This window comes from Sorex fumeus, unplaced genomic scaffold, assembly GCF_029834395.1.
Source record: "Sorex fumeus unplaced genomic scaffold, SorFum_2.1 ptg000012l, whole genome shotgun sequence".
Classification (NCBI taxonomy): Eukaryota; Metazoa; Chordata; class Mammalia; order Eulipotyphla; family Soricidae; genus Sorex; species Sorex fumeus.
This window is the reverse complement of record NW_026606069.1, coordinates 2,430,305-2,455,686: the sequence shown is the minus strand read 5'-3', so window position 1 is coordinate 2,455,686 and position 25,382 is coordinate 2,430,305. Positions and strand designations below refer to the sequence as shown.

Here is a 25,382-nt window from a genome sequence, read left to right as displayed (position 1 = left end):
TCTTACTTTTGTACGTGGTGTTAGGCAGAGTTCTGAGCCCATTTTTTGCATGTAGCCATCCAGTGATGCCAGCAAAATTTGTTAAAGAGGCTTTCCTTACTCCACTTCACATTTCTTGCACCTTTATCAAAGATTAGATGATCATATGATTGAGGAGAGATGTCAGTGTATTCAACCCTGTTCCATTGGTCTGCAGTTCTGCCTTTGTTCCAGTACCATGCTGTTTTAATTATTACTGCTTTGTAGAAGAGTTTGAAGTTAGGGAGTTTGATTGCTCCGATTTTCTTTTTCTCAAGAATTGCTTTAGCTATTCGTGGGGGCTTATTGTTCCATATAAATTTCCGGAGTGTTTGCTCCATTTCTTTGAAGAATGTCATGGGTATCCTTATAGGGATTGCATTGAAATTATACAATGCTTTCGGTAGTATTGCCATTTGGACAGTGTTAAGTCTCCCGACCCATGAGCAGGGGATACCTTTCCATTTCCTCGTGTCCTCTTTTATTTCCTGAAGTAGCGTTTTGTAGTTTTCTTTGTACAGGTCCTTTACTACCTTAGATAAATTGATTCCTAGGTACTTGATTTTCTGGGGCACAATTGGGAACGGGATTGTTTTTTTCATATCGCTTTCTTCTCTCTCACTGTATTCGTATAGGAAAGCCATGGACTTTTGTGTATTGATTTTATAGCCTGCAACTTTACTATACCAGTCTATTGTTTTTAGGAGTTTTTTGGTGGAGGTTATTGGGTTCTCTAAGTATAGTATCATATCATCTGCGAATAGTGAGAGCTTGATGTCTTCCTTTCCTACCTGAATACCCTTAATACCTTTTTCTTGCCTAATCGCTATTGCAAGTACTTCCAGTACTATATTGATCAGCAGTGGAGAGAGTGGGCATCCTTGTCTCGTCCCCGATATTAGAGGGAAGTCTCTCAGTTTTTCCCCATTGAGGATGATGCTTGCTGTGGGCTTGTGGTAGATGGCTTTAACTATGTTGAGGAAAGTCCCCTCTATACCCATTTTGGCTAGGGTTTTCATCATAAAGGGGTGCTGGATCTTGTCTAATGCTTTCTCTGCATCTATTGATATGATCATATGCTTTTTATCTTTTCATTTGTTGATATGATGGATTATGTTGATTGATTTCTGAACGTTAAACTATCCTTGCAACCCTAGGATGAATCCTACTTGGTCATGGTGTATGATCTTTTTGACGAGTAGTTGTATTCTATTTGCTAGTAGTTTGTTGAGGATCTTTGCATCTGTGTTCAACAGGGATATTGGTCTGTAATTCTCTTTCTTTGTGGTATCTCTGTCTGCTTTTGGTATCAGTGTGATATTTGCTTCGTAGAAACTGTTCGGAAGTGTTTTTGTATTTCAATTTTGTGGAAAAGCTTAAAGAGAATTGGGAGTAAGTCCTCTTTAAAGATTTGGAAGAATTCACTAGTGAATCCATCCAGGCCAGGACTTTTGTGCTTGGGGAGACTTTTTATTACCATTTCAATTTCCTTGATGGTGATAGGTCTGTTCAGGTATTCCAGGTCTTCTTGGTTCAGCCTTGGGAGTCTGTAGGAGTCTAGGAAATTTATCCATTTCCTCGAGGTTTTGATGTTCTGTGGCATAAAGCTTCTCAAAGTACTCCCTGAGGATCCTCTGAATTTCTGTGGTTTCTGTTGTAATGACCCCCTTTTCATTTCTGATTCGGTTTATTAGGGTTTTCTCTCTCCCTTTCTTTGTGAGTTTTGCTAGAGGCTTATCGATCTTGTTAATTTTCTCGAAGAACCAGCTCTTGGTTTCATTGATCTTTCGGATTGTTTTTTGGGTTTCCATCTCATTAATCTCTGCTCTGAGTTTTATTATTTCCTTTCTCCTGTTCGGGTTGTGCTCCTTTTGTTGGTCCTTCTCCAAGCTCTTAAGCTGTGAGTTTAGGTTATTTATGTGTGCTCCCTTCTCCTTCCTGAGGAATGCTTGTAGAGCTATAAACTTTCCTCTTAACAGAGCTTTTGCTGTGTCCCATAAATTTTGGTAACTCGTGTTCTCATTTTCATTCGTTTCTAGGAATCTTTTGATTTCTTCTTTGATTTCCTTTCTAAGCCACTCATTGTTCAATAGCGCACTGTATAATTTCCAGGTGTTTGATTTAATTTTCTTTTTGTGTGATTTACTTCTAATTTCAGCGCATTATGGTCTGAGAAGATTGTTGACACAATCTCTATCTTCTTAATTTTATGGAGGCATGTTTTGTGACACAGCATGTGGTCTATCTTGGAGAATGTTCCATGTATGCTTGGGAAGAATGTATATTCAGCTTTTTGAGGATGAAGTGTCCTGTATATATCTACTAAGTCCCTTTCTTCCATTGTTTCCCTCAGATGAAGTATGTCCTTGCTGAGCTTGAGTCTGGTTGATCTATCAAGAGGTGACAAAGCGGTGTTGAAGTCTCCCACTAGTATTGTGCTGCTATTGATGTCTTTTTCCAAATCTATGAGTAGTTGTTTTAAGTACTTTGCTGGTCTCTCATTAGGTGTCTATACCTTTATTATTGTAAGTTCTTCCTGTTGTACAGATCCTTTGATCAATAAGAAATGGCCTTCACTGTCTCTTATGACCTTCTTCACTCTGAAATCGATGTGGTCTGATATTAGGATGGCTACCCCAGCTTATTTATGGGAGCTGTTTGCCTGTAGGATTGTTTTCCAACCTTTGACTCTGAGTCTGTGTTTGTTTTGACTATTGAGATGTGTTTCTTGCAGGCAGCAGAATGTTGGGTTCACTTTTCTAATCCAACCTGCTACTCTATGTCTTTTAATTGGTGCGTTTAGCCCATTGACATTGAGAGAGATTATTCTTATGGAATTTTGTCCCATTGTTCTGTTGAAATTTGGTGTATTTGAGGGGCCTGTCTTGCCTTAAAGTAGCCCATTTAATTGTTCTTGTAACCATGGTTTTGAGTCTATGAAGTTCCTGAGCTGTTATTTGTCTGTGAAACTGTGTGTTGTTCCTTCTATTATGAATGAGAGTCTCGCTGGGTAAAGTATTTTTGGAGAGGCATTTATTTTATTGAGTTTTTTCACCTACTCCCACCACTGTTTTCGGGCCATGAGGGTTTCATCAGAAAAATCAGCTGTGAATTTTAAGGATGCTCCTTTGTAAGAGATTTCTTTCTTCGATCTTGCTTCTTTCAGAATTTTGACTCTGTCTAAGGTTTTGGTCATTTTGATCAGGATGTGTCCTGGGGTATTTTTATTTGGATTTCTTCTAGCTGGTACCCTTCGGGCCTCCTGAATGTGGTCGCAAGTTTTCTTCAGCTCTGGAAACGTTGTAGCAATGATGTCTTTGACAGTTTCTTCTTCATCAAGGTTTTCTTCCTGTCCCTCTGGGACTCCAAAAATTCTATGTTACCCGTCTTGGCTTCAGCACAATCTTCTCTTGCCATCTGCTCCCGAATTGTGAGTCTCTTTTCCATTTTCTGCTCTTTTCTGGAGAGTCTCTGAACTTCATCTTCGAGCTCACTGATTCTGTTCTCAGCAGCTGTTACTCTGCTGCTGAGGCCTTCCACTGAGTTTTTCAATTTGCCTACGAGATTGTTCAGGTCTGACATTTCCGATTGCATTTTCCTCATTTCTGCCTTCAAATCCTCTTGTCTTCTATTGGCATTGCTTTCCATTGTTTCTTTTAGTTCCCTAAGCATGCTAAGTATCTCCCTTCTGAATTCCTTGTCAGAGAGGTTGTCTAACACTACAGTACTGTTGGTGTCATCTGGGCTAGCCACTTCAATAAGAAAGTTTGGTGGGCTTTTGCGTTGCTTTACCATTGTGACAAGTGTGGTTTAGTCCTTCACGTTCACTGTTACTATTCTACTTAATATGCAGTGTGAGTTGAGATAGGCTTATGAGTTATTGGCTACTGTGTTTCTAGTGGCTGAGCTAAAATAGAGAAGATTCCATCTAAGAGGGTAGCTTATGGTTCCTATGGCATATGTAGTGGGAGAATATTTCGCGGCCGCATTAGCAGCCGTGGCTACAGAAAGGGTCCCTGGCACTGGGAGCCAGGCTGTACCTGGTTGGAATTGGAGACCTTCAGCTTTGTTGCCGAGAGGTGGGCCTCCGTTCCTGTCCCGCGCAGATTGGGGGAGAAAACCAGCTTTCTAGGAGATCAAGCAAGCTGTGCATGCCCAGAAAGAGTCCCGGACACTGGGGGGGAGCTGTACCTGGCTGGAATAGGAGATGTTCAGCTTTGTTGCCGAGAGGTGGGCCTCCATTCCTGTCCCGAGCAGATCAGGGGAGAAAACCGGTTTTCTAGGAGATCGAGCTAGTTGTGCATGCCATAACTTTATTCTTAATTTCAGTAACAAGGTAGAGGAAATAGCATAAAAAGCTGGAGAAATTCCTAAGAATGAAGCGAAATCTGCAAATTCTGTACAAAATAACAAAGTAGAAAATGTTGAGGAGTTTTGGAATCAGAAATGACTATGAGCAAATAATGATTAGCTGGAAACCCCTGAGGTAAAAATACACAGTAGGTCCCAAAAAAGAAAAGTTGCCCAAAACAAGTATTTTAGGTGTTCTAGGGAGTAGTGGCTGGCATGCAGTGATTATTCTAACATTACTAGAAACTTGCTTGTCTACAGAGATTCACTTGATACGAAAGGGTCTCCTGTCAATTTTCCCAGGCAAAGATGAAATGGGGAAAAAAAATCAAAGAAGCCTTTTAGCAGTTGTGTGAAAAGCTTTATTTACATTGAACCTTCAATAACAGGGGGAAGAAACATACCACAGACCACATTATCCTCCAGTATGTTCACATCATTCGTCTCTAACGATATGCATTGTAAGAGATTTCGATAAAGGTCCAATAGCAAAATAGGGTATCACTTTTTCTGAGAGTGTACCAGTGAGCCTATGCAAACATGACCTGTTATTCATATTAAAAATAGAAAGTTCTCCCATTTCATAATCCAGAAAAACACCAATTCTCGTTCTCACAAATTGTTCTGGCCTTTCAATGTGCATATTACCAGGGAAAGACAAGGTGATATCTGATTGCCATAAGTCACTTTGAGAGAAGGGAAGTGTCCAAGTATGATCATGGAAGGATGCTTTACACACTCCGAGGGAACATTCGCCTATGCCTCTCACTTCTACCTGCCAAAAATGCCTGCCTCCATCAAAGGACTCACAACACTGCAGAGCTGGGAAAGGAACAATGTTGTCAACATGACGGTGGTCCAGCAGGTGAGGGTGACTTGATCCAATGTGGACACTACTTCTATCTTTGGAGATGGTCAGACTTGGATGGGCGGTATCAGGATCCAGTGTCAAATTCTCCTGGAATTTGCTCATTATTTTGTGCAGACCAACATAATTGGGAGGAAGTGTGTAGCTCTCATTCTTGAATTCATATGAGGAGACTGTAGGGAAGAGTGGGTTTTTATACCTATGCTGCAGGTTCTCAGCAGTTGCTAGAAAATCCTGGTCAGCCTGCAAACACTTCTCTGTTATGTCACCCAAGAGAATTTTTACTGTGTTCATACTGCTTAAACTTTGGCTCTTATTCTGCGCTATCTGTTCTTCCATCTCTCTCTCTCTATTGAGCAAGCTGACATGAATTGAAAATTGCTCTTCACTCAAGGAAAGTTTGAACTGCTCAAATTCAGTTTGTAGTTCTTCTTTCCAAGAAGCTATTTTCCACCTTCCTTCCACACTCTGTGCAATTTGATTTTCACACTCCTTTTCAGCATCGCTCATCTTTGTCTTCAGAAGTTCTATGAATCCTTTGAGCTTCTTCCTTTGACTCTCTGCAGCTCTGTCAGTGGGGATCAGGTGGTGAGCCTGGTGGTGAGTGGAGATTCGACACTGAGGACACAACAGCTGCTGGTCCTCCTCACAGAACAGGTCCAGGGCCTCATTGTGCTTCTCACACAGGGGTTCCTCTGCCTGCCATTTCCTTTTGCTCTTTCCAGTGGGGAGCTGCTTAAGGACTTCTGTGACGTGACGCAATTGGTTGTTCCTCTTGAAGTTCCTGTCAGGGCAGTGGTGGAGACAGACGGGACACGGGAAGACGTCCTGGAGGTCAATCCAGCACTGGTGGATGCAGGAATCACAGAAGTTGTGCCCACACTCAAGGGTCACTGGGTCTCTCAGGTAATCCAGACAGTGAGGGCAGCTGGCCTCTGCTGGGATCTCAGCCAGGGAAGCTGAAAATGCCATTGGTCAGGAATAGGGCTACCTGAAGAAGTTCCTTTGAGAATGTTCTGGTTCTCTACCCACTCTGAGGTCAGAAGCAACGTTCTTCTTAGCACTCACGCTTTGAGGAAAGCTGACCTCTTTCCAGGTTGTCAGCAAGTTTTACTACCACAAACTTGTTTTTGATTTCTCCTTTGCAGATCCTGAGGTCTTTACAGCTGCCAAGTGAAAGTGTGGCCAGATGATCACCGTCAACAATGTCTGGGGGTCTGGGTCCCCTTCACTCATTTATCTTGGCATTTTGGCCTTTTTTTTTTTTACAAAACAGGCACAAGATCAAGAAAGTGAAGAAATTATGCCACGTCGAGGATATCCAAGTAACTTTAGTTTGATAATTTTACCATATACTGTCAAAAGAAAAAAAATACATATAGACAAATGGAGATAGGTCAATGCAAAGTATAAATTGTCTGAAACAAATATATATAGCACAGCAGGTAGGGCGTTTGCCTTGCAAGCAGTCAACATGGCCGACACGAGTTCGATTCATCCGCCCCTCTCGGAGAGCCTGGCAAGCTACCCGTGACGTATTCGATATGCAAACACAGTAACAAGTCTCGTAATGGAGATGTTACTGGCCCCACTTGAGCAAATCGATGAACATCGGGAGGACAGTGACAGTGATATATATATATATATATATATATATATATATATATAAATATATATGTCACTTCCTCCCATTGTTCATTGATTTGCTCCAGCGGTCCCAGTACCATCTCTATTGTGAGACTTGTTGTTACTGTGTTTGGCATATGAAATACATCACGGGTAGCTTGCCAGGCTTTGCCGTGTGGGCAAAAGACTCGGTAACTAGCCAGGCTCTCTGAGAAGGGCGACGAATCAAACCCGGCTCAGCCAGGCAGCAGCTTGCAAGTAAAATGCTACCACTGTGCTATAATTCCAGCCTATATATGTATATAGAGAGAGCATATAAAATGATAACCAAATGCAACGTAGCATATTATTTGATTTTACTTATAATAAAATCATGCTATTATGATTTAAATATTAGAACAGAGTTATAGCATAGTGGGTAGGGCGTTTGCCTTGCACTCAGCCAATATGACTGACCCGAGTTCAATTCCTCCGCCCCCTTTCGGAGAGCCCGGCAAACTACCAAGAGTTTCTTGCCCGCTTGGCAAAGCCTCGCAAGCTACCCGTGACATTTTCGATATGCCAAACACAGTAACAACAAAGTCTCACGATGGAGATGTTACTAGGCCCACACGAGAAAATTGATGAACAACAGGAGGACAGTGACAGTGACAGTGACAGTGACTGTGAATATTGTGGAGGATTTCCACCAAAGCACACCTGTAGTGTGGCATTTGCTTCGTGAGATTAGAGAAGAGATAGAATGACACAATGTTGTATGGCTAGATTGATTAGGTTTAGAATACACCTTTTTGTCCTCTTATCATTTGAATATGGTTTCTAATGAAAAAGTTTAAACTGGGAACCAAGCTGCTCATACCTCACTGTTGAGAGACTCCCAGGAGGAACTGAGAGTGGCCTCATGAGCAATAAGGTGACAAAGCAAAGCCACCACATCACTCCCTTGGTTAGCCCTGCCTCTCACTTTTGGCTGTTCTACCCATAGAGTTGGGCGGAGAAGCCTGGGTGAGTGCTTACTGCCAGGCCTGATAGGTGATTTCAGAAGTAACGAGAGGGAGGGAGGAAGAGAGAGAGAGAGAGAGTACACCTAGTTAAAATAGAGAAACACAGAGTAGAATGAGGGTTGTCAATTCACCATCCCCCATCTTCTCATATATGACTAAGATGCACACATTGTGTCCCTAGTGGAACTATCAGAAATCTGGACAGATACTCAATGTGGTCAGAACCAGAATTTTAGTCATGAAAAATCTAGTAATTATTTAGTAATGAATAACTCCCTGATTGACTAAAGCTTGATAATCAAGAAGGAGAGAAGTACCCATTGTGAATAAACATCAGAATGACAGAAGCTGGGAAAAAATCTGAGTGTTTGAGCAAGATAAATTCCAAGATCAAAAAAAAAAATTTTAAAAACCGCAAACATGTTAAAAGAAGAAAATACCAGAGATGGTTTGGCATGAAGAGAAATATCCCTATAATAAGGGTCTCAAATAAAAGAGAATAGGGTGTTACATTTTGGAGAGAGAATTGAAGCTAAGAACATCTCCAAGGCAAGGCTTGAATCATACACTCAGATGCTGAAAGCTGTTTGTTTGTTTGTTTGTTTGTTTGTTTTGCTTTGGGGCCACACCCAGTGGTGCTCAGGGATTACTCCTGGTTCTGCACTCAGGAACTACTTCTCCAGGGCTCAGGGACCTAGGAATAGGATATTGGGGTTCGAATACAGGTCAGCTGAATGTAAGGCAAATGCTACTCCCACTGTACGTTCACACTGGAAGCTTTAAAAGTTGCAAATAGAATAAGTCCAAGGAGAAAAACTTCAAAACACATCATAAAGAAGAGTCAAAGATAAATCAAACCTAAGAGTAGAGAAGCAGGGCAAAAAAATACATATGAGGGAGCTCTCTTAAAGATCACAATTGGGCTGGGAGAGAGTAAGGTGAGTAAGGAACTAACCTTGAATGTGTCTGATGCGGGTTTTATCCTCAGAAGCCCATTGGTCACAGGAACCCAGCTGAGAGTAATCCCTGAACGCAGAGGCAGGGGTAAACCCTGAACACAGATAGATGCTCAAAAATCAGTTTAAAACCTTTAGTACAGATCGATGCCAGAGAACAATTAAAAAAAAAAAGAAAAAAAGAACATTATTTCATTCATATGTGGAGTATAAAGAAACAAAGCAAGGAAACAGACAAACCACAGTTAAACAAACCCTTCAATATTGTCCATATAACTTAACTGAGGATGCAATGCGGGTGATGGTATATCAGGATAAAAATTGATATAAAAGCTACGTATGTCCAACCAAAACTACTACTGTTTTTCTAACCACACTCTTGACAAGCCAATTTCCATGTCAGTGCTTTTCTTTTTTACTTTAATTCAAAACTGTACTCCAACCTCTCTCTCTCTCTCTCTCTCTCTCTCTCTCTCTCTCTCTCTCTCTCTCTCTCTCTCTCCCCCTCTGTCTCTGTCTCTGTCTCTGTCTCTGTCTCTCTCTTTGGTGTGTGCCACGGAGACATTATGGGGAGCCTGGGATCAAACCATAGGTAGATGCATATGAGGCAATTGTGATGCCTCTATGGCCCTCTCTCTAAAGACAAAAAATGTTATGCTTCAGATAATAAGGTTAATGTAATATTAACTGGAGCGATAGCACAGCGGTAGGGCGTTTGCCTTGCACACAACCAACATGGCCGACCTGAGTTCGATTCCTCCGCCCCTCTCGGAGAGCCCGGCAAGCTACCGAGAGTATCTCGCCCGCACGGCAGAGCCTGGCAAGCTCCCCGTGACGTATTCGATATGCCAAACACGGTAACAACAAAAGTCTCCAATGGAGACGTTATTGGGCCCGCTCGAGCAAATCGATGATCAACAGGAGGGACTTTACTTTACTTACTTAATGTAATATTACAGTGGTGGAAAGCTATGGAATTGGTATACAAAGTGAATGTTCTCACTGACAAAGTACCCACAACTGTCCAGTTCTATCCCAAAGTCACCTCCAGTCCGATATTCTTTACACAGAGTTTCTTTGGGATTAGAATGGTGATTAACACCAGCTTCTTCAGATGGTTCATCACATATCAGGTGTCAGTCATTGCGTCCCCTCTGCACCCCAAGTCCCACAGTGAGCACATCCATCACATTTCTCCACTGTGTCTGATCTATGTCACGGTGCAAATTGCTATCTGAATTTAGCAAGAATATATGTGATGAAGATGAGAAAGGTAGAGGAACTGGAATTTGTAATGAATGGAAAATCTTTTCCAGGAAACTGAACAGAGGATGTGTTTCCTTTATAGGTGCAGATCTCTGTCTCTGCAGGGCCAGAAATCTCCAGAGTACGTGTCCCTTCAAAGTTCTGCCTCCCCACATCGTCTCAATCCCATGCTTACCTGGTTGGCCAGTTGTAAAGGTCTTGAGTTCCTCTGGGGTCAGTCTGCAGTGGATTTCCTGAATGCTCTGTGAGGGCAGCCTGGCAGCAGTGTGCGGTCTCTGAGCTGACCAGCTCATTTAAAGGCCACTGGGTGGGTCTCCACTAGGTGGGTCTCCACTGGGTGGGTCTTCCAACTATAGCAACCAATCTCAGGAAAGGGTGATGATCCCACCTCCAAGAAACAACCGGTGGACTGGCCTAGAGCTAACGGGAGATTTAGAGAAAACCTTGCACCTTTTATCCTCACTTTATCCTTTCAGTGCCACCAAGTTCTCTTAGTTTACAAAGACACTGGAAAGACATGTTCCTTCTTTCACCACTGAAGCGTTGATTGGATTCCAAACTTCAACCCAAGTCCACTTTTTGTCAGTTTCCTGCCGCCTAGATCCATTATATATATATATATTATATATAAAATATATATATTTTATATATTATAAAATATATAAAATATATAAAATATATAGGGTTCATCTAATAGGTAATAAATAACTCTTCACTAGAAACCATCTTCATCTGACACACACACACATATACATACACCGTTACATATGTGTGTGTATTGTTGAGTGTGTGTATAGATAGATAGATACGTATTTATCTATATAGAGAGAGATTTTCATCTCCTCCAAACTCTCTCTCTATATATATTATAACTATATTATTTACTCTATTATATAGAGCTGGAGCGATAGCAGAGCAGGTAGGGCACTTGCCTTGCATGCAGCCAACATGGCCGACCTGAGTTCGATTCCTCTGCCCCTCTCAGAGAGCACTGCAAGCTACCAAGAGTATCTTGCGTGCACAGCAAAGCCTGGCAAGCTCCCCGTGACATATTCAATATGCCAAACACAGTAACAAGTGTCACAATGGAGACGTTACTGGGCCCGCTCGAGCAAATCGATGAACAACAACGGGAGGACCATGACCGTGACCGTGACTATATATATATATATATATACATATATATATATATACATATATATGTATATACAGACACACTCACTAAGGAGTGACAGGGTTCGAAAGTTTATGAATCTGCTTACTCCTTAACTACAGGTTAATAACAATTGTTGACTCAATGTGAAGCTACATCACAGTGAAACATTTCACACCAGTAGCTTAGAGCACCCTTTGCTATTTCCCTTGCCTCAGTTTCCCCTTTGAGCTCCGACATAACTGCTCTTTTTAAAAACCTGCCAGAATACATACTGCTTAAGGTTATCCAAGCTTGGGATCTTGAACTCTAATACAATTAAAGCAAAAGCAACTTCAAAACCCCACGGCTAAGCTCTAGCACGTGGAAACAGCTCAGGAAAAGTGACTGTTGGGGACATTTGACAGCAAACTGAGCTGGGGCCTGCTCGGTTGGTGAAGGCGAAAGTGGCAGGAGAAGTGGACTTCTCTATCCTACTCTCTCACCTGCAGTCCTCAATTCAAAATAATACAAATATGATGCAAATGATGATGATGATGATAAAAATAATAATGAGTATTATTTAACCACATTAAGGAACTTTTTGGAAAAATGTATTTCCCCACAGGTCGAGTCAGATTAGAATTAGAATTGCAGTGGGAGTAGAAATGAGTGGCCCTAAGGGTTTGGGGGCAAGTCCTCTATAGACTGGCAGCAGTAAGTAGGGGTCCTGGGGTGTGTGGGGTCCAGGGAGAGATCTGGGCCACAAGGAACTGCCTGAGAAAACCATGTGCTCAGGAAGTGCCTTTCCTGTAACTGCCATCACTGCAAAACACCGGGGTGACCAGAGCCAAGCTTGGAATTCTTAGTTCACAGGATGAAAACTTGCAAGACAGCAGTCCTCCAAAATTGATTTTCCATCCCAGTAGTCTAGTTCTAGACTGTTCTTTTCTAAACTTTTTGGTAATTCCTATACCTGTGTTACTAGGGATATTTTTACTATATAATTATCTTCTTCTTCTTTTTGTTGTTGTTGTTGTTAATTTTGGGACCACACCAGACCCAGTGCCAGTGCTCAGTGCTTGTTCCTGGCTCCCGATGTGTTGCTCAGGATTGCTGCTAAGGGTGCTCAAAGCTTTAAGTGTTGCTGAGTAATTAATCCCTATGTTCCCCTGCTAGGCAGGCACTCCAGCATTTCAGGCAATTTCTCTAGACACTAAGTTGTTTTCTGATTCCAGACCACATTACTCATTTTTTTAATATGTATTCTGGCTTTATTGTTGTCACTGTTGGATGCAACAAGCATTTGGAAAAATCGCCCTGTCTCCATTATCACACTGGCTCTCTGCAAATGGACTTCACTGATGAAGTAGAAATTCTTTCAGTCTAGAATGCTGCTTTAAGTGAAAACTTCCCTTCTGGAACCTGCCAAGCTTTTCTGAGCATGCCGCTTTCCTGGTGCTGTGTGTGGCATTCTCTCGTGTGCAGGCACTTGTCTCCTTCTGCCAGCCTGCAGAGAGCAGCATCTTGCTCACGCTCCACAAACTGGGTGAGCTGCGCAAGTTTCAAGGCCAGCCGAGTCCTGTGCTTTCCCACATCTGCTCTCAGCTGCAGGACGTTTCGGTCATGGGTGACTTCTCACTTCTGCACCTCTGCCAGCTGTTTCTTCAGGGATTTGATGCAGTCGCCGACCCTCTGTCTGTGAGCCACTGCCTCAGCCACGGACCTGACGTGGTGGCCCTGGTGGGCAGGGCCCTGGGCTCACAGGGGACACACCAGCTCCTGGTCCTCCTCTCATAAGAGGATCATCCCCTGCCTGTGCTCCCCACCCCTGCCCTCCTCTGCACGTGCCATCTCTCTGCTCCTTGAGCTGTATGGGAGCTTGGCCAGGTCCACCAGCCTGCCCAGCTGGGCGTTGGCACTGACGCGCAACTCCTGGCAGGATTGCTGAGACACAGGACAAGGGAATGTATCCTGCAAGTCCTTCCATGACATGCGGATGCAGGAGTCACAGAAGTTGTGTCTGCAGTAGATGGTGATGGGGTCATTGAGGTAGTCCAGGCAGATGTGACAGATGAGCTCTGGCTGCATTTTGGCCAGGGCTGCCGACACCTCCTCCATCCTCAGGTGTGGGATGGGCAGAACTAGGGTGTTTTTGCCTCACAAGGCAGAGCTCCACATTTCCTCCAGCCAGAAAAAAAATCACCTATTCAGACCTCTGTTCTGAATTCAATTTCGTTTACTCAGGGATGGTCTCTGAGAATCTAGTGTACGTCTGGACTCAACGCCCTCCAAATGGTATTTACCAATAAGCAAATCAACTTCTGGGCCTTCATACATTAGGGTCCCCTGTTTCACCTGATACTGTTTCACCTCACAGCTCTCTGCGATGAGCAAATGACCTCCCCATTCACATCACTGGAGTGGTCACTCAACTCTGAGTTTTAGTATAAAATATTATCTGGTTAATCTCAATACCCCACTCCGGTCCCCCATAACACCTAATTGATCCCTACTCACCTTGGTCCTGACCGGCCTAGCACAGTGCCTGAGGCTACGGGAGAGCTACTCTCCTTGCAGGATGCAGACTTTAGCCTTGCATTGGGCACTGTTCGCTCTTCACCCAGCGGTGTGTTTATATACATCAGTGGTGGAGCTGGAGAGACTCATCCAGGAATGACTAATGGACTGTAGGAAGGGGTTGAAATGATGGAGGGATTTCATCAATTTGATTGGTTGGTAGGGTCACTAGGCCCACAATTTTCCCTTTTAAGAGTCTGCAGTGCTGCAATAAGGCTTCGAAAATATTTTTTCTCAAATATGCATACATTACCTCTGGGTGCAGCCAATAAAATTGGTGGTGGGGCTGGTGTCAGAATAACATAGCCACAATTTCTACTACAAACGCCTTGGTAGATTGTGCTGCCATAATTGGAAGCCACAGTCACAGTCCTCCCTTTCATCGATTTGCTTGAGCGGGCCCAGTAACGTGTCCATTGTGAGACTTGTTTTTACTGTGTTTGGCATATAGGATACGTCATGGGGAGCTTGCCAGGCTTTGCCTTGAGGGCGAGATACTCTCAGTAGCTGCCAGGATCTCGGAAGGATTGGCAGAGAACCCAGGTCAGCTGGGTTGGCCACATGCAAGGCAAATGCCCTACCCGCTGTTCCATGGCTCCAGCCCAATAAATGAAGATAACTGTTTTTTTAAAATGACGTTGATTAGTCCTCACCACTCTGTGATTGTGCCACCATTTATTTACCTCTTTGCCTATGTGAAAGTCTTAATATTGTCTTTGAATTTTCTCATTCCTAAACTACTCGATTTGGAGTCGAGCATCTTCCACCCAGATCCTCCAAATTCCAGTAGGCGGGGGTCACACCCACCACCTGGCCCCCTGGCGCCGTGTAATCCCATCAGCGGCCAAGACTCAGAGACTATAAAATCCAGATCCCGGACGAGAAAAGTGCAGTCTCTGCCCCCGCGCCTGGGTGTTCCTTCCCGGAGTCCCTTGGAGGGGAGCGGGTTGAGCTTTCCTCCCCGCCCCGACCAGGGCTACGGCAGCCGAAGACCTCCAGGACCAGCCACCCCATGCTGAGACCACTCTCCGCACACCTGAAGGTACTGGCAGAGGGACAAAGCCACGCGGGTTCCCGGGCCGAGACCTCCAAGCCTACTCGATTTGGAGTCGAGCATCTTCCACCCAGATCCTCCAAATTCCAGTAGGCGGGGGTCACACCCACCACCTGGCCCCCTGGCGCCGTGTAATCCCATCAGCGGCCAAGACTCAGAGACTATAAAATCCAGATCCCGGACGAGAAAAGTGCAGTCTCTGCCCCCGCGCCTGGGTGTTCCTTCCCGGAGTCCCTTGGAGGGGAGCGGGTTGAGCTTTCCTCCCCGCCCCGACCAGGGCTACGGCAGCCGAAGACATCTTATTATCTCATTCCTACTTTGGACAAACTTGCAGGCTATCGAATGTAGCCTGCCCACAGGGCAGAGTCTGGCAAACTCCCCGTGGCCTACCAAATATGCCAAATACCAGTAACAATGATGGGTCTCATTCTCCTAAAGAGCCGTGAATATAATCTCAGGGCTAGGATGAAAGAGACGTTACTGGGGCCTGCTCGAGGCAATCGACGATTAACAGGATGATGAAATGATGATGAAATGAAACTTCACCCAGTCCACCAAGAGCAAACCCTGCGTTCAGTAGCATGAAACTGCTCCTGCTTTGGCCATGTCCCTGCCCATGTCCACAGCTGTGAGGGTGCTAACATTGCATGCAGCCAACCCAGGTTTGATCCATAGCATCCCAAATAGTCCCTGAGCACTGTCACGAGTGATTCCTAAATGCAAAGCCTGGAATAATATTGAGACTCGCCAGATAGCACTGTAGCACTGTCATCCTGTTGTTCATCGTTTTGCTTGAGTGGGCACCAGTAGCATCTCACAACAAATTGTGAGACTTGCTGTTACTGTTTTTGGCATATTGGATACATCACGGGGAGCTTCCCAGGCTTTGCCGTGCAGACGAGATACTCTCGGTAGCTTGCTGGGCTCTCGAGAGGGGCAGAGGAATCAAACCCAGGACAGCTGTGTGCAAGGCAAACGCCTTACCCGCTGTGCTATTGCTCCAGCTGGTAGGACGTTTGCTTTGCACATAGCCGACCGGGGCGATCTGGGTTGATTCCTCTACCCCTCTCAGAGAGCCCAACAAGCTACCAAGAGTATCTCGTCCGCATGTCAAAGACTGGCAAGCTCACCGTGACGTATTCAATATGCCAAATATGCCCACATGGGCAATATTCTATTATTTTATTTTATTTTATTTTATTTTATTTTATTTAGTGAAACACTATCGCTGGAGTGATAGCACAGCGGTAGGGCATTTGCCTTGCACGCAGCCAACATGGCCGACCCGAGTTCGATTCCTTTGCCCCTCTCGGAGAGCCTGGCAAGCTACCGAGAGTATCTCGCACGCAAGGCAGAGCCTGACAAGCTCCCCGTGATGTACTTGATATGCCAGACACAGTAACAACAAAGTCTCCAATGGAGACATTACTGGGCCCGCTCAAGCAAATCAACGAACAACGAGAGGGCCTTTACCTTTACCTTTTACCTTAGTGAAACACCATGAGGTACAGTTGTAGACTTACAAATTTTTGTGCTTGGGTTTCAGTTATACAATGATCAACTACCATCCCTCCACCAGTGCCCATTTTCCACCACCACTGGTCCCAGTATCCCTCCCACCCCCCATTCCTCCCATCCCATCCTGCTTCTGTGGCAGGGCATTCCCTTTTGTTTTCTCTCTCCTTTTGGGTGTTGTGGTTTGCAAAGATGGCATTGAGTGGTAATCATGTTCGGACTATAGTCTACTTTCAGCATGCTTCTATTGCCACATGGAAATATTCTATATGCCAAAAACAGTAACAACAAGTCTCACAATGGAGATGTTACTGGGCCCACTCGAGCTTCACCAGGTATGGACCAAAAAGAAAACAAATAAAAAAATAATCAATTTTATTTCATTTCTTAGTATATTTTTTGTTTGATTGCTTTCACCCCAAATTAGCAGTGCTCCAGACTTAACTCTGGCACTGTGCTCAGGTTCATATTTGATGGGGTCTAGGGATATGTGGAATAGGAATAATTGGTACTAGGGACCAAAGCTGGTGAGCTTCATGCAGGTGAACGCCCTACCCACTGTACTCTCTCTCTCTCTGACTCCATAAAAAGAAACACATTTTGGTAAGAGGTTGATTATTCTTGATTATGGGCTCACAAAATTACTTGACATATTTTCTAAAACCTTTTATTTTTGGAATGTTTTTATACCAAAAAGCATGGTGCACTTAAAAATTGTTATTATATAATAATTATATATGTATCACTGTCACTGTCACTGTTCTCCCGTTGTTTATTGATTTGCTCCAGCGGGCCCAGTAACGTCTCCATTATGAGATTTGTTATTACTGTTTTTGGCATATTGACTACGTCACAGGGAGCTTGACAGGCTTTGCCATATGAGCGAGATACTCTCTGTAGCTTGCCAGGATCTCTGAGAGGGGCAGAGGAATCGAACTCTGGTCGGCCGGTCGGTCTCATGCAAGGCAAACACCCTACCCGCTATACTATCTCTCCAGCCCCATTTTGTAATAAAAAGGAAAAAAAAAAGAAAAAAGAAGAACTTTCTTTTCAATGTGAGAAAAGCATGGAACTTGTAACATACTAAACTTAAGAATTTCTAAGAAAGGAAACTAGTAGGAAAAATGTAGATACTACGAGCATATTTGTGAAACCTGAAAAATGCAATGTTAGAAAATAACTTGTAGTTTTGTTTTTTTTTTTGAATTTCAAAAGAACTTTGTTTTGTTTCCTGAACATTTTCTATGTAAACTGCCTTTTAATAGAAATGTCAAAATGTCAGAAGCGTCTGAAGAGAAACCAAATAATCACCATTTTGGTGATAACCAAAAAGCTCTGTGTGCTCATAGAATGCTGCAAGTCTAAGTAATTCTCTGAGGGGTTCTAGCAATAGCACAGCGGGTAGGGCATTTGCCTTGCACGCGCCCGACCCTGGTTTGATTCCCAGCATCCCATATGGAGTAACCACTGAGCATCACCGGGTGTGACCCAAAAAGAAAAAAAAATCCTAAATAATTATCTAAAAAAGCTGAACCTGATATCTGAGCCCAGAGATTATCCTCAAAAGGCTAGGGATAATGGACCATGCATGGGACCGCTGGAATAGAGCTGTTACCAAATGGATTCCATGGGACGTCAAAAGATGGAGTGGCCGCCCACCTATGAGATGGTCAGATCTGTTTGAGGCTCTTCATGTTCCTGGAGCGAGCAGATGCCATTGGGCTACACTAGCACGCGATATTATTTTTATTTTTATTAATTGTGAATGCTCATTAGAATTGTAGATTACCAAGGAAATTGATGAAAACGTTTGCATTGTTTATTAGCAGTTATTCAACAACGTTCCTCAGGTATGAGACAACTCAGAGTTTTTTTCCCTCTTTCAAGAATCTATTTGTTTAACTTTATTTCCTTAGCTTTTCCAAATTTCCTTTCATACTTTATATAAACACTGTGATTTTCAAAGTTCTTCATGAGTGACAATTCTTTAACATAAAAGGTAAAGGTAAAGGTAAAGGTAAAGGCCCTCCCGTTGATCGTCGATTTGCTCGAGCGGGCCCAGTAACGTCTCCATTGGAGACTTTGTTGTTACTGTGTCTGGCATATCGAATACTCTCGGTAGCTTGCCGGGCTCTCCGAGAGGGGCGGAGGAATCGAACTCAGGTCGGCCATGTTGGCCGCTTGTAAGGCGAACGCCCTACCCGCTGTGCTATCGCTCCTTTAACATAAAATAAGTCTTAAAATATTATTGATCAAGAAGAAAAGAAAAGCTTTATCACTGTAAAATATTGGTGATTTATTGGGAAAAAATTAAAAATCACTAGGAAGGACTGATAATAATTGTCATGCATGTGACCTACCCAGATTGAATCTTGGGACCTCAAAGAGTTCCCCAAGACCATAAGGAGTGATAACTGAAGAATAAGCACTGAGCACTGCTAAAAGTGGTATAAAAAGAAACAACACAAAAGTCTCTCAGGGTAACTTAAAACACACTGATCTTAAAATTAAATAAAAAAATGCATTCATCTGGGGAACATAAAGCAACAAAATGGGAGACTAACACCCAGGAGTGTCTGAGATTAGTACCAGGAATTTTGCTCCATGACTTGGAGGCTAGCCACACGTGCTAGGGAAAAAGGAAGTTCAGATAGAGAAGAGAGCACCAAATAAAGGGTGTTGTGAGGATCCTCCCAGGGTGGGAGAAGCATGCTGAAAGTAGACTATAGACCAAACATGATTGCCACTCAATGCCTCTCTTGTAAAACACAGGACCCAGAAGAAGAGAGAGAGAACAAGGGGGAATGCCTGCCACAGAGGCAGGGTGGGATAGGGGGGATGGGGTGTGGGAGGGATGCTGGGACCCGTGGTGGTGATGGATGGGCGCTAGTGGAGGAATGGGTACTTGATCATTGTATAACTGAAACCCACGGTCACGGTCCTCCCGTTGTTCATGGATTTGCTCGAGCAGGCCCAGTAACGTCTCCATCGTGAGACTTCTTGTTACTGTGTTCGGCATATTGAATACGTTACGGTTAGCTTGCCAGGCTTTGCCGTGCAGGCAAGATACTCTCAGTAGCTTGCCAGGATCTCCGAGAGGGCCAGAGCTATCGAACTCAGGTCAGCCATGTTGGCTGCTTGCAAGGCAAATGCCCTACTGCTATGCTATCGCTCCAGCACTAACTGAAACCCAAGCACAAAAATTTGTAAGTCTATAACTGTACCTCATGGTGTTTCACTAATAAAAAACTTTAAAAAAAATTCTGAGTTCAGCAATATAATAGAGAACAACGTTCTTGTCTTCCACACAGCTGATTCAGTTTAGTCTGCTGGAAAACAAATGGTAGGTACACTAAACCCTGCCAGGAGAAAACCCTGAGCACAGAGCCCAGAGTAAGTCCTGATCCCAGCTCCTTCTGATCCCAAACTAAGCAAAACAAGCAATCCTTCGTGGTTGTCTGGCACTTCAGTATTCTCTTTGTTTATTTGTTTTATGGTGGGAACAAAAACCCTACAGTGCTTGGGGTACTTGCCTGCCTCTGGGCTCAAGGATCACACCTGGCAAACACCTTACAGCCTCCTCTATATCTTTGATGCCAACAGCGCTCAGTTTCTAGTTTATTTATCATTTTTACTTTTCCTCAACAAGAATGGGATGTGGAACATGAAGACAATTGAAGAAGGGCTTGCTTCCCCTGAAAGCTAGTTCCCTGAACATGGCATTCCTTGTGACAAAATAGAGCTCTGGGGAATCACTCCCCTCTATGAAAATCCTTTAATCCAGCCCCACCCTATCTCAGGGTGGTTCTCCTGAGCCCTACCCTAGGATGTATATAAATGCTGTGCTGAGTTCAGGGTAAGCATTGCCAGGCTGAATTCTGCATCCTGCAAGGAGGGCAGCTCACCAACAGCAACAAGCACTGTGCAGGACCAGAATCAGGACCAAGGTGAGTAGTGATCAATCAGGGGTTTTGCCTTATGTAGAGCAGGGGTGGGGCAGAGAGATCAAAGTGGGGATGGAGAGGGAAGAGGGGTTGTGTTTCTTGCTGGGCCAGAGCTTAGCTCCCACAATTTCCTTTGTGCTCACTGTGTGAGGTTCTAGAGTGCAACTTTTTGACTATCTGGTATCTATCTGAGTCCCAGAATTAAGTTCCCTTTCCTCTAATGTGAATGGGGTCAATTTCCCATTCACGGAGACTTGGCATCTGTGGAGCAATATTACTTGAAACAGGGGACCCTAATGCACGAGGGACCCTATTGCACGAGCAGTTCCTTTGGTCTTAGGAGAGTAAACTTGGAGAAGCCCTTGAGTCTAGAACTGTTCTGGTCATCAGAGAGACACATCCCTTAGAAACCCATATTGAGTTCAGGACAATGACTGAGTGTGTAACTGTTTTCCTGGCAGGAGAGAGCTTGAGGGTTTCAACTTTCTGAGGAAAATCACCCCCGACTTGCCCTTTCCCACACCCAAGGATGGAGGTGTGGGAAGCCCTGGCCAAAATGCAGCCAGACCTTATCTGTCGCATCTGCCTGGACTATATCAATGACCCGGTCACCATCGACTGCGGCCACAGCTTCTGCGACTCCTGCATCCGCATGTCATGGAAGGACCTGCAGGACACATTCCCTTGTCCCGTGTGCCGGCAGTCCCGCCAGGAGATGCGCGTTAGTGCCAACGCCCAGCTGGGCAGGCTGGTCGACCTGGCCAAGCTCCTGCACAGCTCCAGGAGCAGCGAGATGGCGGTGGCAGAGGAGGGCAGGTGTGAGGAGCACAGGCAGGGAGTGAGCCTCTTCTGCGAGGTTGACCAGGAGCTGGTGTGTCCCCAGTGCGCCCAGGGCCCTACCCACCAGGGCCACCAGGTCAGGTCCATAGGCGAGGCAGCGGCTCATCACAGACAGAGGCTTGGTGACTGCATCAAGTCCCTGAAGAAGCAGCTGGTAGAGCTGCAGAAGCTAGAAGTCGCCCAAGACAGAAACATCCTGCAGCTGAGAGAGGACATGGGAAAGCACAGGAATCAGCTGGCCTCGGAATTTGAGCAGCTCACCCAGTTTGTGGAGCGTGAGCACGAGGCTGCACTCCGCAGGCTGGCAGAAGAGGACAAACGCCTGCAGCAGCAGCTCAGGGCCAACCTGGAGGCCTACTCGGACCACATCTCAGAGCTGAAGGACCTCAGACGGGAGGTGGCGGAGCGAAGCGTGATGTCGGAGGAGATGGTGCTGAGGGGCGTGAGGAGCTTGCAGCAGCGCTGGGCGGTCCTGCAGCCCCCGGCCGTGCAGCCCCTGCGCTTCAGGCCCGTGGTCTACAGCCTCCCTCCTCTGCACTCGGCGCTCAACAGCATCATCCGGAGATTCCGAGAGCGCATCAGCCTGGACCCCGACACGGCCCACCCCAGCCTGCGCGTGTCCCAGGACCTCCAGTCGGTGACCTGCGTGAGGAAAAGGTCCAAAGGGGATGGGGACCCCGGGCCCTGGGATGACACCACCCAGCTGGTGGTCCTGGGCCGGGAGGGCTTCGCCTCTGGCCGCCACTACTGGGAGGTGCAGGTGGGCGCCAAGCCCGAGTGGGCCGTGGGCGTCGTGTGCAGCGTGGTCCCTTCCGCGCAGACCTCACGGCCCCTGGCGGCTCCCAAGAGATGCTGGACGCTGCAGCTGCAGGACGGCGACTACCTGGCCGTGAGTGCGGGTGCCGAGCCTCTGACTCTCAGAGACCAGCCCACGGCCATCGGCATTTACCTGGACTGGGAGCTGGGCCAGCTTTGCTTCTATAACGCCACCGACAGGTCTCACCTCCACTCTTTCACGGAGCCCTTTGCTCAAGAGCTCAAGCCCTACTTCCGCGTGGGGCCCGACTCCGCCCCTCTCTCTGTGGGCGCTGGCGGGGCTGAGGATGGGTGACCATATCCTGGGCTTCCCCCCTGCATCATGTGGACAGCTTGTGTTCTTGTAAATTTCGAATTTGCATTAGGTGTCGGTGGTTAAGGTTGATGTGGAGAACTGTTCCCATTTTGTAACTCTTTGTAATTTTTAATGCCAACTATTTTATATCTTTATGTCTATTTCTAATAAAATAAAAATTTAATGGTTAATAAGTTATACTTCCTTTCCTCAACATGTTATTGTCAAAGACATTGCAAACTTTTCCGATCCAGTTTTACTAGACCTGGGAGGTGGGAGGTCCCTGGGACTTTTGGCTTATTTTTAACACAGGTTGTTTATTCTTAGAGAATATGTGTATTTCACCAGTTTTCCTCAATTCTGTAACACTTTAGCAGTTTCCTCTGAGCATGGATCAAGGATTATCCACTTTGCCCAGTTTGATGAGGACCAAATAATAAAATAAATAAATAAATAAATAATTATAAAAACAAAGATCTGAATTTGTTATTAATATATTGCTACACTTACAAACAAAATTACGAATCAGATGTCACACACTTTTGCAGCTCCCCCACTCAGAAATGTTTTACTTGGGGCTGGAGCAATTGCATAGTGGGTAGGGCTTTTGCCTTGCACGTAGCTGCCCCTAATTCGATTCCCTGCATCCCATATGGCCCTGTGAGCACTGCCAGGAGTAATTCCTGAGTGCAGAGCCAGAAGTAACCCCTGTGCATTGCCGGGAGTGACACCAAAAAGAAAAATAATAATAATAATAATTTATTTGAGCCTTGTTATATAAATACCTTTTTCTCCTCCTGGCAAGAGAGAGCCCAAGGAGCTCTGCCTTGTGTGAAATAAAACTCCAGTTCTGCCCTTCCCACAGCTGAGAATGGATGTGTTGGCAACATTGGCCAAAATGCAGGCAGAGCTCATCTGTCCCATCTACCTGGACTACTCGGTCACCATCGACTTGGAGCACAACTTCTGTGACTCCTGCATAAGCCTCTCATGAAAGGACATGCAGGACAGATACTATTGCCCTGTCTGCGGGCAGCCCCGCCAGGAGAAGAGTGTCAGTGCCATTGCCCAGCTGGGCAGGCTGGTCGACCTGGCCAAGTTCACTACAGCTCCAAAATGCTCACATTGTTTTCCCTCCCACTCTAAGGTGCTGAGTCTTTACACCTCAGAGGTGTTCAATATTCCTGCTTTGGAGCAGCAATAGGGAATGTGATTAGGTAGACTTCCTTTTCAGAGGAAAACCTCATTAATGGCTGCCCCCATGTATCTATTTGCCTGTATTATGTCCACAACACACCTATAAATAATCACCCTTCACTCCAACTTCCTAGAAGGAAGTTTTACTTGTGAATCCTTTGCCAGCAGAAAGAGTGACTCAATTTGGGTCATGTTAGGTACTGAATGATTCATGTACAGAAAGTTGAGGAAAGAACTGGAGGCTCTGGTTCGTTCTATTCCTCTGACAGCATACAGCACAGTCTTGAAGACTAGCATCCACCTGGAGCATGGATTGAGGCATATTTCCTTTTATAATAAGAGAACGGTCTTATACTCATTTTTTTTAAAATTTCTGTTTCCTACTGTTATGTAATGGTCAGAAGCGATAGCACAGTGAGTAGGGCATTTGCCTTGCATGCGGCTGACGTGGCCGATTTGGGTATGATTCCTGCACACCTCTCAGAGAGCCTGGCAAGCTACTGAGAGTATCCCGCTTGCACAAAAAGCTTGGCAAACTACCCGTGACGTATTTGATATGCCAAACAGAGTAACAAATGTCACAACGGAGACGTTACTGTGTCTGCTAGAGCAAATTGATGGACAACGGGAGGACAGTGACAGTGATTTATTTATTTATTTATTTATTTATTTTTGTGGCCACAGCAGGTGATGCTCAGGGCTTACTTTTGGCTCTATTCTTGGAAATTACTCCTTACTGTGCACATGGGACCAGATAGGATCCTAGTGATTGAACCTGGGACAGTGTGTGCAAAGCAAATACCCCATCAGCTATTCTATGGGTCCATTCTATTGTCATGTTTTCTAGAAAAAAGAGGAATGGTGTATACTGGCAATGAGTTCTTTAGAATTAATACAGTCAAGATTGAGATTGAAGAAATAACTTTCACTAGTCCTAAATGAGCAAGTTTTAAAGAACAGAACCACTTTTTGGTCACAGGAAGTAAGGCAGATAAGACTTTAATTGACACCAGTACAGACCTATAGGATCCTGGACCCCTTGGAAAGGTGCCCGAGCATGTCTAAAAATGTGAGAAGCACATAAAGGTTGATCATCAAAAGTTTCAAGGTCTTCTTCTTGACAAGAAAGACCACAGCAATGGACTGATTTTTTTTAAATTAGTGAAACACCATGAGGTACAGTTGTAGATTTACAAATTTTTGTGCTTGGATTTCGATTATACAATGATCAAATACCCATTCCTCCATCAGTGCCCATTTTCCACCACCATGGATAATATCCCTCCCACCCCCATCCCCCCCATCCCCCCCCTGCAGGGGGCCCCAGTAACCACTCTCCGGCCCGCGGAGGTGGCCCGAGGATTGATCCGATGGTGCAAGGAGGGACCAACCGAATGAACACGAGACACAAGAGACAGAGTACAGTTTAGAAATAGAAAAAGAGAGGAAAAAGGGACAGGCTTTATTGAGGGATACAGGCTGTTTATATAGGGTCCGGGCAGCTCAGTCAGGAGCAGAGGCAATATAACCATATATGGTAAGGTCAGCAACAAGAGCTTTACCTAACATTCAAGGTAGACATTTGCACATCAAAGGGTCTTGTGGCAGTAGGTGCATCCTGAGCTTTACATTTGTATATCAAAGGGTCTTAGGGAGTAGATTGCATCCTGGAGGTTACTATAGATAAGGCCAGATAAGCTCTCAGCCTGATGTGTGGCTATAGATCAGGTATCTGCTGAGATCAGGAAGTCCTGGGAGACTGTCACCAATGTCTGTCCCAAGCAGTTCCTAACATGGGAACCATGGCCAGGGTCTATGAGCGGGCTCTTGGCTTCCCACACCACCCTGCCTCTGTGGTAGGGCATTCCTTTCGTTCTCTCTCTCCTTTTGGATATTGTGGTCTGCAAAAGAGGCATTGAGT

At 44.9% G+C, this 25,382-nt stretch overlaps 2 protein-coding genes across 2 annotated transcripts; one reads left to right on the top strand and one right to left on the bottom strand.

The window, feature by feature from the left end:
• Positions 1 to 4,804: 4,804 nt before the first annotated feature.
• On the bottom strand, positions 4,805 to 13,341 carry LOC130020492 (tripartite motif-containing protein 60-like). The gene is made up of 3 exons (XM_056111091.1): positions 13,121 to 13,341; positions 6,305 to 6,402; positions 4,805 to 6,195 (listed from the first exon to the last, which is right to left on the bottom strand). Exons 1-3 carry the CDS (start codon positions 13,339 to 13,341, stop codon positions 4,805 to 4,807), a joined length of 1,710 nt encoding a protein of 569 aa, XP_055967066.1.
• Positions 13,342 to 20,842: 7,501 nt separating this feature from the next.
• LOC130020491 (tripartite motif-containing protein 75-like) lies at positions 20,843 to 22,264 on the top strand. The gene has a single exon (XM_056111090.1). The coding sequence runs from the start codon at positions 20,843 to 20,845 to the stop codon at positions 22,262 to 22,264; it is 1,422 nt and encodes a 473-aa protein (XP_055967065.1).
• The last annotated feature ends 3,118 nt before the right edge of the window (positions 22,265 to 25,382 follow it).